Genomic DNA, 13,960 nt, shown 5'->3' with positions numbered 1-13,960 from the left:
CTAGTTCTTTGGTGCTTCCTTCCCCACTATCATGACCTCAATTCTACCTTACAAATAGGATTAGACCAGATCATGCACACTGCTACAGATAAGTGCCCACAACATAGGGAATCCAGGATAAATAAACCCCTCAGTGCCAGCAAGGAGAGTAGATAACCAGGAGGGTTAGGAGAGGGTGGAGTGAGAAAGAGGTAATTGATCACAAGGATCAATCTAGAACCCCCTCCCAGGGGGTCAAATAATGGAAAAGTCGGTGAGGGGAAAAGGAGGACAATGTAAGATATGGAAAAAATAATCTCTAACTTATCAAGGGTTCCTGAGGGAAGGTGGGCTGGGGAGGGAGGGGGAAGAAATGGGGAGCTGATATCAGGAGCTCAAGTGGGAAGAGAATGCTTTGAAAATGAAGATGATAGCATATGTGCTTGACATATTGGAGGAATGCATGGATTGTGATAAGAGATGTAAGAGCCCCCAACAAAAGTATTTAAAAAATAAAAAATAAACTATGTTAAAAATAGTCTTTATTAACAATATAAATAGAATAATGCTATTTCATTCCTTATTCAAAAGCTTGTATGTGCCTTCTTCTTGTCACCAAGTGTAGCTCATCTGAGAAAGGTAGCAGCTTATTGCAGGCAGCTCATTTCCCTGCCTTGTACCCTGAAAACATGTGCAGAGTTGGTGCAGGCTAATTAGTGATCACAATTCTTTGGAAACCTTTCAATAATAAAATGCAAAAAAGTCTAGACTACCATTATCTGTTTGAAAAAGGCTATGTGTTGATTGACATTCAACTGAAACTTATTTATTAATATAGCAATGTTTTTCTTTATTGCCCTAATCTCAACATGAATTTTTGGACCCCTGAATCAGTGAGTTTAGGTCTTTGGTATTACAGGAAAAAGTTAGTCAAAGAAATATCCTAATTTACTTTAAGCATACTTTTAGTACTAATTAATTTTATAATGAATTAGTTAATTAAGTAACTAATTATGTTTTATCAAGCTACATTCTTGGGAGAGACCTGTCCCTGGAACAGGTTGTCATGTTTCGTAAAGTAGAGGGGCAGCGAAAAAGAGCAAGACCCTCTGTGAGATGGATTGGCAAAGCGGCTGCAGCAATGTGCTCAAGTAGAACAGCAAATGTGAGGATGCTGCAGGACCAGGCAGTAGTTCATTCTGTTGTACATAGATTCACTGTGAGTTGGAACCAATTCAATGGCATCTAATAACCCCACCAACAGTCTTTTTAAGAGTTGATTCAGTGATTTCATCCAAATGTAAAACAAACTGTGTCCCTAACTCAACAGATAACAATCACTGTAACACTGATATATGCCAATATGAAAGTTTGGGGGCTAGCTTGCTCTGCTTTCTTTTTGAAAGTAATTTGGGTATTACAAATCACCTATTGGTGATTATCTGTAAGTAGAACTAAGAAAAATGTGACTATAGTTTTTGTTCTTCACCTTTCAAGAAAAGTATATAACTTTCACACTGGAAAGTATTGCACAGCAAGTACTTCTGATATCTCAAATAATTCAGTTACAGAGATTCTGAGAATTACTTGAACGAGAAACCAAAACTTCAAAGGCGTCATGCCAGCATAATCTTCCTGAATCGATAAGCATTCATTTTCAGACCCGCACTATCATTCTTTCTGGTGTGATGTTCCCTTCTGCCTTCGGAAGTCACGTGTCCAGCAGCAGCTCCTTCTAGTGTGTTTGTACTGCAGAGCTTGTTAGTAGCAGCTCTGTCCTACACATCTTGCTCTTCTATCATTACTCCCCACACCAAAGGGCTAGTTTTATACTACTGAGAGTTCTAATGAATTGGAAATGGAAAGCAACACAATAAATAAATGTTTTAAAATGCAAGATTAAATACAAATAGTACTATGCAAGCTAGTGTGGAATCTTAGCTAATGAGATGACATCGTGTTGATGACACCGCCAACAAAATTTCTGTGTAACACGCATTGCCTTTAAGAACAAAATGATTACTAAGATGATAATGTTTTCTCTGTGTGCATAAAATTAATGGTATTGTTCCAAATTTGTGAAATGTAAAAACAAAACAAAAGAAAAAACCTCATTTCCCTGTGATTTTGAACTGCCTATAGACTACAGGTAGACTTCAGTGGCCCCGTAAATACACCACACTTACTTTATCATTGGCAGGGTTTGTAAGATCAGTGTATTAAACCTTTATCAATTACCCATATTTGTTTTCTTCTTTACTCTCATTCACTTTTTTTCTTAGTAACTTCTTTTTAAGTGACCCACTGCCATCAAGTGTTTGCTTCTAAGTAGAAAGTATGTTTACTTCAGCAGTAACTATACCACCTTTATATCTCCAGACCTGGCCTCTCCCAAAGGTTTCAGACTTAAAGTCAACTGCCACTAGGCCTCTGTACTGGGATGTCTAAAAAGTAGCACAAATGTACTATGCCAGAAACAGAGCTCTTGATAATGTTTGCTATACCCATTTCATCCCCAAATATTCTCATCTCATCATATTATCATTTATCCCATTGTTCAATTCCAACTTTGAGAAAAAGAGAATGCTTATTCTTCTCTTACTCTCAAATCCTGTGTTCTCCATTGACTCTTAGTTATCTAGTGCTGCTATAAGCAAAATGCTACAAATGGGCGGCTTTAACAAACAGAAATTATTTTTCACTGGTTCAGGAGGCTAGAAGCTTGCAGTCAGGGTGCTGGATCTAGGGGAAGACTTTTTCTGTCTGTGGGCTCCGGAAAAAAGTCATTGTCTTTGTGAAATTTTGCTCTTTCATACTCTTCATGTGGCTTGGTATCTCTCCATTTCTGCTTGCTAGTTTGCTTATTTCATTTCTTTTACATCTTAAAAGAAATGGACTCAAAACACATTACGCTGATCCTACCTCATTAACATAAAAGAGACAATTGATTTCCAAATGGGATGATAATCATAAGAATAAAGGTTAGGATTTACACTGTATATTTTTCCGGGGGTGGGGCACAATTCATTACGTAACAATAAAATCACACACCCCCACAAGACTCTGAATTTGACTATTTACACTGCTGCAACTTTTGTCCAAAATATCATCATTTCTAGTCAATTGTTTTCCTGTGGGCCTCTCTTGTTTCTAATCTTGCACTATCTTTTATTCTCTCAGTGGCTTAAAATACATGCAAGTTCCTAATGGAGCCTGGGAGACTCTATCTTATCTGGTCACTGGCTGCCTCCATAGACCCTACCTAGTTTATTCCTAGTCGACATACATTGGCTCTTTTTGTGTGTGTGATCATTTTATTGGGGTTTGTACCACTCATCACAATCCATCCATCCATTGTGTCAAGCACATTTATACATATGTTGCCCTCATCATTTTCAAAACACTTTCTTTCTACTTGAGCCCTTGGTATCAGCTCCTTATTTTTTCCCCTCCCTTCATCATGAACCCTTGATAATTTATCATTTTTTTTCTTCATGTCTTACAGTGACCTATGTCTCCATTCACCCATTTTCTGTTGTCTGTCCCTCTCGTAAGGGGTTATATGCAGATCATTGTGATGGGTTCCTGCTTTCTCCTTCCATCTTCCCCCTACTCTTCTGCAATCGCTGCTCTCATTATTGGTCCAATATCAAGGGGTTTATCCATCCTGGATTCCCTGTGTCTCCAACTCTTATATGTACCAGTGTACATGCTCCGGTCTAGCCGGATTTGTAAGATAGAATTGGGGTCATCATTGCACAGGCTGGTGTGCTTGGTTACTTCTCAGCTAGATGGCTGCTTGTTTATCTTTAAGACCCCAGGCGCTATATCTTTTGATAGCTGGGCACCATCATTTTTCTTCACCACATTTGCTTATGCACCCATGTTTGTCTTCAGCAATCATGTCGGGAAGGTGAGTATCACAGAATGCAGGGTATAAGAAAAAAAAATGTTCTTGCATTGAGGGAGTACTTGAGTACAATGATACACTGGCTTCTGTGGTATTCCTAATACTAGACTAAACTCATTTTTGTCTCAAAATCTTTGCACTTGTGATTTTCTTTATATGGAGCCTGATTTCCCTTCATATTAGTTTGACTGGTCCTATTCTACATTTTGTTTCTTTCTCAAATATATCAACTAAAAAGTCATATCTCTTCCTCTAATTATATTTTTAACCATTATCTTTTCATTCTCTGATATTGTTTTCCATATGTACTTGTTGATCATAATTTCCTCCAAATGACATGTAAATTCTAAGAAAGTAGAGACTGCATTAATCATGAGTTGCATATGCATAGAACTGGGGATATATTAGATATTTTCTGGTTAATTCTGTGGCAGGCAGAATACTAACATACAGTAGTAACCAGAGATGTCTAAAGAGGAAATGTCAACCAGCTAATCTCAGGAGAGTAGGGTTGTGGGAGGAAAGAGAAATGTATAGGGGATCTTGTCTTCATCTGTAAAGCGACTACAGATTGTTCATCTGCAAGATGTCCTGGGGTTTCCAGATATCCTGTATATCTCTCAGTAAGTGAGAATTCACACACTGAGACATATCCTTTGGACAAATTCATAAGCTAAAACTTGGGAATAAAATTATTTTTATTTATTTCAGCTATGTTCAATATGTATACTCGTGTATGCCAAAGCATTAAACTGTATGAATCATAACAAACTATGGATAGCCTTGAGAAGAATGGGAATTCCAGAACACTTCATTGTGCTCATGTAGAACTTATACATGGATATATGGTGTGGTAGTTACATAATCTAGTGTCAATTTGAGGATTCAAAGTGAAGGGCTGGAGTCTAGCTTGCCAATCAGTTAGTAACTTGATGACCTCATTTGAAGGCACGAAGGATATAAACAGCTCACTGAAGGCAGGACACATGCTCACTCCACATTGAGACATCCATGTGGAGAAGACACATGGAGAAGGGCTGATGAAGCCACACCTCTAGAGCTGGAGAAGCCACGTGGAGACCCCTGCCAGTGCTGAGATGCTTACAACTCCACTGGATACACAAGACTGCCAGCCCACTGGCCTGTGATCTTTCTGCATTTGGTGTCATTGCATGTGTTTTGTGAGTTTGAAGAAGACTTTGTAGATTGGTATTGGACATATGGGCTAATATTGATATTTTCTCAATATTCAACTGCTTGTATATAAAGCTCTTTCTTAAACATATGTGAATGCCTATGCATTTATTTCTCTAGTCTACCCAGACTAACACATTATAGTACCAGGAGTGGGGTACTAGACAAACAAATCATGAGGATGATGAATGGGTATGTGTTTGATTTCTCCCTCATGATAGTTTTTCTTCTTTAGCTATCTGAAGGTCAGCTATGTCCATGCAGTTTACTGGATTGTTTCCTGGAAAGAACATGGGAATTTAAAGTTTTGATTCGTAGAAATTACCATAAGTTAATCCTGTCTGAAATGGCAAAAATTATTGTGATAAATGTCAGTCTCCAGCTCGGGTGGCAAAATCGCCCCTTGAATTTCTCACAGCTGCATAGTGAAAATTACCGACAGAAAGCCTGGCTCTGCCTTGATGCTCTCAGACATAATCCCATATTTTGTATTAATAGAATCGTTTAGATAAGGATTAAGATAAACTAAATAAGGATTGAATTTGACTGTTTTGAGTTTTAAGAATCTGATTCTACTTTGTTTATACTGACTTCTGCTTATTATTGCTGATATAAGGGTTTAAAGAAATGATTATTGGGAAGTATGAAAATAGAGAGCTTATAAGCCCACTTGCTTTGAGCCATTGAAATTTTATCTTTAAATGGTTTAAGACATGCCTGCCAAGAAAGCTCTGAAATGATAAGCCCCTCCCAGTGCTTTGGAGTACTCTGGATGTTTGTATTCAAAGAGTCTTGCCTAAGGGGCCGTTGTTGACAGATTGAAGGGGAAAAGGGAACTTTTTGGATATTTGAATTTGAACTAGTGGCTTTTGTCAGGAGCTGGAAAAAAATCTGGAACCATGAAGAAAACTCCTCTTTAGGATTAAATGTTAAAAGGAGGCTGTGGGCAGGCCAAAATGTTTGCTAGGTGACCACCTGGATCCAATTATTGAGTGGAACTGAGAGAAATGCAGTAATAAAGAGATGGGTTGAGTCTGACCACTGACACACAGTGGACCTGGTTCACAGGAACTAGAGAAAACGAGTCAAGAGCAGGTTGACTGGTCTGAAGTTCATGACCTAACACAAGGGGGCTAGGCCTGTTGAGAATTTGTGACAAGTTCATGGTCTGAAGACAAAGTGACCAATGGGCATCCTGATGAGGCTAAGTGAGGCAGCCCACACTGAATTGACCAGAACCTGACCAGATGAAGAGAAGATATTTGAGCCTGAGAAATGGTGCATATTGCTGCAGACTTGATGGATGGCCTGTCCTGATTAGACGTTGCTTATGGATACAGACTTCACAAGGTTCCAACTGGGATAAAGATTCTTCACATCAAAGGATATAATTGTCTCCTCAGCGCACTGGGTTGATGTAAGTGGGCAGTATAGAAACTGGATATCCCAAATGGGGAGGATGAAGTTGACTTACAAACTTTCATAGGGGCCGGAGCATATTCATAGGATTATGGGATTAAGGTGTAGGTGTTACTTAAGTGCAATGGTTGGCATAGGATATTTTTGTTTTGTTCACTTACAGAATGTATGTTTATATGAGCATGGCACATATTGAACTGTATGCATTTTAGTTTTATCCTGTTAGCTACGGATATGATTTTATTATTGCTTATTTAAAAATTATATATGGCTAAAGAGATATTGAAAGTATCAAATTGACAAGGGGTGGTCTGTGGGAGTTACATAATCTGTGTCAAATTGAGACTTACAAGTGAAAGGGTGGAGTTTAGCCTGTCAATCAGGTCATAGCTTGATGACTTCATTTGGAGATGGTAGGGAGATAAATAGCTCACTGGAGCAGGGACACATGCTCACTCCCAGTGAGACATCCATGTGGAAAAGGCACATGGAGAGAGGCTGATGGAGCCAGACCTCTGGAGCTGGAGAAGTCATGTGGAGAGCCCTGCCAGCACTGAGATCCTTATAACAGCATGGGATCCACCAGACTTCTCACCTGCTGGCCTATGATATCCTGCATTTGGCATCATTGCATGTGCTTAGTGAGTCTGAATAGAACATTATAGATTGGTATCGGATATATAGGCTAATATCAGATTTATGGACTTGATCTGGGCTGGACTGGACTGTGTTCTCATTATTCAACTGCTCTTGTATATAAAGCTCTTTCTTATACACATACGAGTGCCTATGAATTTGTTTCTCTAGTCCACCCAGACTAACACACACAGATCAAGAGGCAGGCATGTGGATGGAACAAGGGAATATTGCATGGTTTAAAATCAGGAAAGGCATGCAACAGGGTTGTATCCTCTTACCATAATTATTCAATCTGAATGCTGAGCAAATAGTTGGAGAAACAGGTTTATATAAAGAGGAATGTGGCATCAAAATTAGAGGAAGGCTTATAACAGCCTACAATATGCAGATAACATGATGTTGCTAACTGAAAGCTAGGAGAACTTAAAGCACATGGTGATGAAGATAAACAATTGAGCCTTCAGTATGGATTACAACTCAATGTAAAGAAAAACAAAATCCTCACAACTAGACCAATAGGTAGCATCATGGTAAATGGAGAAAACATTGATGTTGTCTTCCTTGGATCTCATCAATGCTCATGGAAGCAGCAGTCAAGGGATTAAAAGATGCATTGTATTTGGTAACTCTTTTGCAGAAGATCTCTTTAAAGAATGAAAAGCAAGGATGTTACTTTGAGGATGAAGGTGGACTTGACCATGGTATTTTCAATTGCTTTATATATATGGGAAAGTGAATAAGGAAGCCTGGAGAAAAATCAATGCATTTGAATTGAGGTGCTGGAGAAGATTACTGAAAGCATCATGGACTGCTAAAAAGACAAACAAATCATCTGTCTTGGAAGAAGTATGGCCAGAGTGCTCCTTAGAGGCCAGGATGGCAAGACTGTGTCTCACATACTTTGGACATGTTGTCAGGAGAGACCAGTCCCCGGAGAAGGACATCACATTTGGTAAAGTAGAGGGGCAGTGGAGGAGAGGAAGACCCTCATGGAGGTGAACTGATACTGTGAGTGGGACAATGGGCTCAGGCATAGGAGAAATTGTGAGGGTGGCGCAGGACCCGGCAGTGTTTCCTTCTGTTCTGTGTAAGGTGACTACGGGTGGAACTGACTCGATGGCACCTAACAACAACGTGGTCAGTATAAACTAAAATTAAATAGAGAATCATGATGCCTGATGAAGACACCGCAGAAGCAATGAAAGCAAACATGCCTAACTGCCACCAAGACAGTTCTCATTCACAGCAACTCCACAGGGCAGGGTCGCACTGCCTCTGAGGGCTGCTGCCATTAATTCTTACAGGAGTAGAAAACATCATCTTTCTCCCTGCATAAACAGGATAAGCTAACTTCCAGCAGAATTCAAGCTGGAACTGAATTGGGTAGACTACCGTTTAAATACTGAGTGAGAAAGGTTTGCTTGACTCTTCCCAAGTCATCATCTGGAGCTTCGCCACTTAGTGCTGACACATAGCTAACATTGATGGAGAAGAAGAATATGTGTTACTCATGATTAAGGTTGCAAAAGGAATCTCTGGGTGACACAAGCAGTGAAGCACTGACTCCTGTGAAAGAGGTATGGTAGAGGCATCTGACCTCCTCCAACTTTGCAAAAGCGGAGGAGACTCACCATCAGCCCAGCATCAACCATTGGACCAAGCCTGTAAAACGGAATTCAAACTTGCTTCTCCTCCCAACCTTCTTTACCAATTTTGAAATCATTTGTACCTTCCATAACACCTGTGGTGGTTACTTAATTTCATGTCAACTTGATAAATACAATGTAAGGGTGGAGTCTAGCCTGTCAATCAGGCCACAGCCTGATGATGGTTCCTTGTGGGTGTGGCCTTCTCATGACGATTCTGGGACCTCATCTCTTTCTCCCTGGAGGAGGGTGACACTCCCTCTCTGCTTCCTTTCTATGGACAAGCCACATGGAGCCACTCTGATGGCAGCCCGAGCCCTGGATACATCCAATGCCATTGAATCCACACAACTTTCCACCCTCTGGCCTGTCACCTTCCTGCATTCAGCATCATTGCATGTGCTGGATGAGTCTGCAGAGGAATTTATGGACTGGTATCACACATACGGGCAAATATCGGACTTACGGACTTGATCAGGACTGGGCTGTGATGTTTTCTCAATATACAATTGTTTTTTATATCAAGTTCTCTTTAACACACATATGAGTGTCTCTATAGATTTGTTTCTCTAGTCAATCCAGACTAACACAGCACCTTATTTCCCTGCCGGTTCATTCCATTGCAATGGCTACACAGAACTCACGGACAATACTCATGATTATGGGATTATTGCAGAAGATGACAGGCTACAATGTAGGGTCAGCTTTGTTAAGGATGCAGCTTTTAGATCCAACATATCTCTTCCTAGCCATGCCCACAAACAAACTTTTCTCTGTTCTGGTCCTCAGCCTCTCAGCCACAGAGACCCTTCCTCTCTGCTCTGCTTTGGCAAGTGCTACAAAGCTCCTTTGACACTGCCGATAAATGCCCAAAAGGCACTTCACTCTGAAAGCAAGCTGCCTCCTCAAAGGCACTCTCCTTGCTCTGTGGGCAACAAGCTCACCATTATATCTCTTGCTGTGGGCCTTCGTTCCGCTTTCTTGTTTCTTCTCTAACTTATCACCAATGTTGCCAAGATCAAACAGCCTCAGCATGGGACTCTCAGGATTCAAAGGACCCTGTTCCTACTCTTCTTTCTTGATGGTAATAAGATTTCACCGCCCCCCCCTTTTCAGTGGCTTATTTTATACCTAGAAGAATAGCAAAACTGAAAAATGCCTTCATTAGAATTCTATACATCCTATGCACATGGTGACCTCCAGTCATTTTATGGGGGTTGCAAAAACTGTGGCTAGACGTGCCATCATTCACTGTCCCACAACCACTAACCAAAAGGTTGATGGTTCCCATGTGTCCCAAAGTGCCAGGGAAAAATGGTCTGTTTTCAAAACCCTTATGGGACTGCTAAAAGTACAAACTGACTGGCTGGCAAGAAGTATGACCAGACTGCTCCTTAGAGGCAAGGATGGCAAGACTTCATCTTACAAACTTTGGACATGTTGTCAGGGGAGACCCATGCTTGGAGGAAAACACAGTGCTTCGTAAAGTAGAGGGGTCGTGAAAAAGAGGAAGGTCCTGGCTCTCTGCTCCTCCTTGGGCGACAGGCGGCTGCATCTTCTCGTGCTGTCGCAGCCGAATCCTGGAGACACGGTGATGAAGGTCCGAGTAAACTGACTTAGTCACGTTGGACCAGGAATCATACCCACATCTACTGGTGCTGCCAAGATCGGGGAAAAGGTTATCCCAGAGCTGAATGGGAAACTCACTGGCATGGCCTTCCATGTCGCCACCCCCACTGGGTCAGTTAGGGACCTCACTTGCTGTCTGTGAAAGCTTCACGTATGATGACATCAAAAAGGTGGTGAAGCTGGCATCAGATGGTCCCTTAAAGGGCATCTTAGGCTACACTGAGGATCAGGTGTTCTCCTGTGACTTTAATAGTGATACCCACTCTCCTACCTTTGCTATGGGACTGACATTGCCCTCCACTGCCACTTTGTCAAGCTCATTTCCAGGTATGACAATGAATTGAGTTATGGTGACAGAGTGGTTGATCTTATGGTCCACATGGTCTCCAAGGAATAAGAGCGCCCACCCCCCCACCCCGCTCCCAACCCCATCAGCATCATCAGCCCCAGCAACAGAACTAGAGGACGAGAGAGGCCCTCAGTGGAGTCTCTGCCTCAACTCAATCCCACAACACACTGAGAACATCCTATCATCGAGAGGCTCCATCCAGACGCCCTGCAGAAAGGCACAGGCTTTGCGAGCACAACCTTGTCATGTTCCGTCCATAAAGTGGCACAGGGTGCCCAGCCCAAAAACTGAAGGAAGAGAGAAACAGGAAGGTGCTCAAAGAACTGAATGGGCCCCATGGCTGCCAGAGGGTTCAAGCACAGGGACGAGTGGGAGGAAGGCGCAGTCCTGTGCCGGGCTTCCTGTTACTGTGCACGGCGTCGCGGTGCGTCAGAACGGACTTGGCACAAACAACAACAACAACAATAACATGCAGTTATTTATGCCACAGCATGCTGCCTGACTCATCCAGGTGGAGTCCTAATACGAGTCGCAAAATGAAAAGAAGCTTCATTTACACATTCCTTGTGGGGTGTATGAGGAGCCCTGGCCATGTGGTGGTTACATGTTAGAAATCACTAGTCACTTTGGTCGGGAAAGGTGAGGCTTTCTCCCCCCAAGAGCCACAGTCATGGAAACCGCTGGGGCAGTTCTGCCCTGTCTGATTTGGTCACAATGACTCAGAATGGTCTTGAGCAGGGGCCCTCAAATTTTTTAAACAGGGCCAGTTCACTGTCCCTCAGACCCGTTGGAGGGCCGGACTATAGTTTTAAAAAAAACTATGAACAAATTCCTATGCACACTGCGCATATCTTATTTTGAAGTAAAAAAACAAATGGGGCAAAAACACCCAGCAGGCCGTATAAATGTCCTCAGTGGGCCGCATGTGGCCCGCGGGCCATAGTTTGAGGACACCTGGTCTTGAGCGAAGTGTGTATGTTATATGTATTTTGCGACAACATAGTCTCCAGAAAGTTATTGGGTTCAACCATCTTAAGAGAGGATGACGGTGGGGAAATCATTTTTAGGGATATTAAGAGAGCAAATATGCTGCATTTACAGACCTTATTATAATAAATAATTACTTATGACCTACTTGGGAGGAGATTGTGAGCTTACTGAAGAAAGCAATATAACATATTTTGTTCAAGTGAACTCTCTTATCACTGATTAATACATTAATTGGATAGCGTATTCTATCACCAACCCCCCAAACCAAGCCAGGCGCCGTCGGGTTGATTCCTTCCAGTATGGAATTCTGGGAGTCGTTTCAATTCACTTGGTTCAAATTGGTTTTCTTGAAACCATCAGCGATGAAAACATCACTAACAATTGCCCTTAGAGGTAATTTTAGGGCTCTTTTTAGATTTTCAATTGTTGCACTGAATAGTCATGTTTGAATCGCTGTGCAATTAGTCCTGGGCAGTTACTCTTCCCGATTTCCCTTTGACCAATTTAGCTGAGAGTTCGTCGAAGAATAACTCTGTCTCTAATAATTGTGATCATTTCCACCTGAATTTCCAGGTGGCAACATTTGACCACCAAATCACTCAGATGGCATGCAACAGTCACCTGCTGTGTAGATCCTAACTGAGTCTAATGTAGGAATATGGCAGATGGAAGCATATTTTATCATCTGTCTAAGGAGCTAAAAACAGCAAGTTCAGATGCAACTCGAATCCTAACGCTGTCAACTGTTTGTGTGGAAGAAAACCTGTTTTCTATTTCAAAGACATCTTGCTGAACACAGTTATTGCGATCTCAGTGTCGTACCTCGCGGATGGCGGTGCAGAACTCACTCTGAAGCACCTTTTTGAGGGACTGCAGCTTGTGCACAGGGACTTCGCCAGATTCCTGTAGTTTCTCCAGGAGCTCAATCGCTCGTGCAACATCTAAATGGAAAAAAGAAAAGAAAGAAAGAAAAGTTCCATTATTCCAATTAAATGGTGACAATGGAAAGTAAGAGAGAAAACAATTAAAATTTATACTTCATAGCTTATTGATCTTATTCATCTCTTGGTAACAGGTCATATTCATGTTGCCAAGAGAATATTATGTTCAACCAAATTGCTCACACTATATCTTCTTTAATAGCATTTCGTGCTGGTTATTTCTGTTACAATAACCAGTTCAAATATTCTTTAAAGTACGATACATGTTTTCTACTTATCCTCGTCCCCATCCCACCCACTCCCCAAAACCAAGGCCTGCTAAAATTACTTCTTAGAATTTTTTTAAGGTTGGCCTTTCCATTCCAATGCCACATTTATTTGTTTCAAGGTGCTGAAGAGACTCCAATCTCAAATATCATTTAAGAAGAACACCCATTAACTCTTAAGAGTGACAAAGACACAGACATTTTATCCAGGTGTGAGAGGCCATTAGCATGAGGTAAAAGTGGCATCAGAAAATTGGGACATGAGTTAAATAAGGCATGGAACAAAGGACACTGTCACAAACTCAAGTGAGGTGGCAGGTCGATACATCACAATTACATGTGGGACTACAGAAGCATGAATGGGACCATGATTGGAGCATGTACATCGTTAAATAGAAGGACTGACAAAGTTGGTCTAGGTCTGACCAAGGCAGCCAAAGTGAGACCAGTAGCACAAGACCATGGCTATGTGACCCCCTGTACTGTCCTCAGCCCAATGACTTCTATCAAGGATACACCCAGGCAAGGCCCAAGAGAGACTGCCCCTCCCCGAGCTGGCTGCAGAGGGGTGGAGGCAATCTATTTTCCCAGGCACTCCACATGAGGGCAACATGTTCTACATCCTTGGTTAGTGATCAGAAATAATTCAATGAAGGCTTAATCTATGTGGGTACTCTACAAATGGATTTTGGGCTTTCACTGCCATCCTTGGCCTTTTGCAAACTGGGGTGCTCAAAATTTAAGCTCTAGTGCAATGGCTATAGCAATTTTACATTTCCCATAATGGTTTGATTAACATGAGCCATTTCCACTAGTCTCTGACTTCCTTGATGGGAATTTGTCTGGTTTTGATCACCATTGCATTCTTTCAAAGTCTGATCTATAGAGGTAATTTTTGTGTGGTGCCATTGAGTTGATTGTGATTCATAACAACTGTATGTACAACAGAATGAAACACTGCCTTCTCTTGAGCTGTCCTCATAATTGTTGTTATAGTT

General features: G+C 41.5%; 1 protein-coding gene across 1 annotated transcript in view; it reads right to left on the bottom strand.

Annotated features, from left to right (window-relative positions):
- Positions 1 to 13,960, bottom strand: part of LIN7A (lin-7 homolog A, crumbs cell polarity complex component) — a 246,476-nt gene that overhangs the window by 134,848 nt on the left and 97,668 nt on the right. The window contains exon 2 of the mRNA XM_013004082.2: positions 12,578 to 12,696. Coding sequence (XP_012859536.1) covers positions 12,578 to 12,696 — 119 coding nt within the window. The remainder of the gene's footprint in view (positions 1 to 12,577; positions 12,697 to 13,960) is intronic.

Source organism: Echinops telfairi, unplaced genomic scaffold (assembly GCF_000313985.2).
Source record: "Echinops telfairi isolate 266 unplaced genomic scaffold, ASM31398v2 ScPeMD7_2;HRSCAF=8, whole genome shotgun sequence".
Lineage (NCBI taxonomy): Eukaryota > Metazoa > Chordata > Mammalia > Afrosoricida > Tenrecidae > Echinops > Echinops telfairi.
The sequence above is the reverse complement of the archived record's forward strand: the minus strand, read 5'-3'. Positions and strand labels throughout refer to the sequence as shown.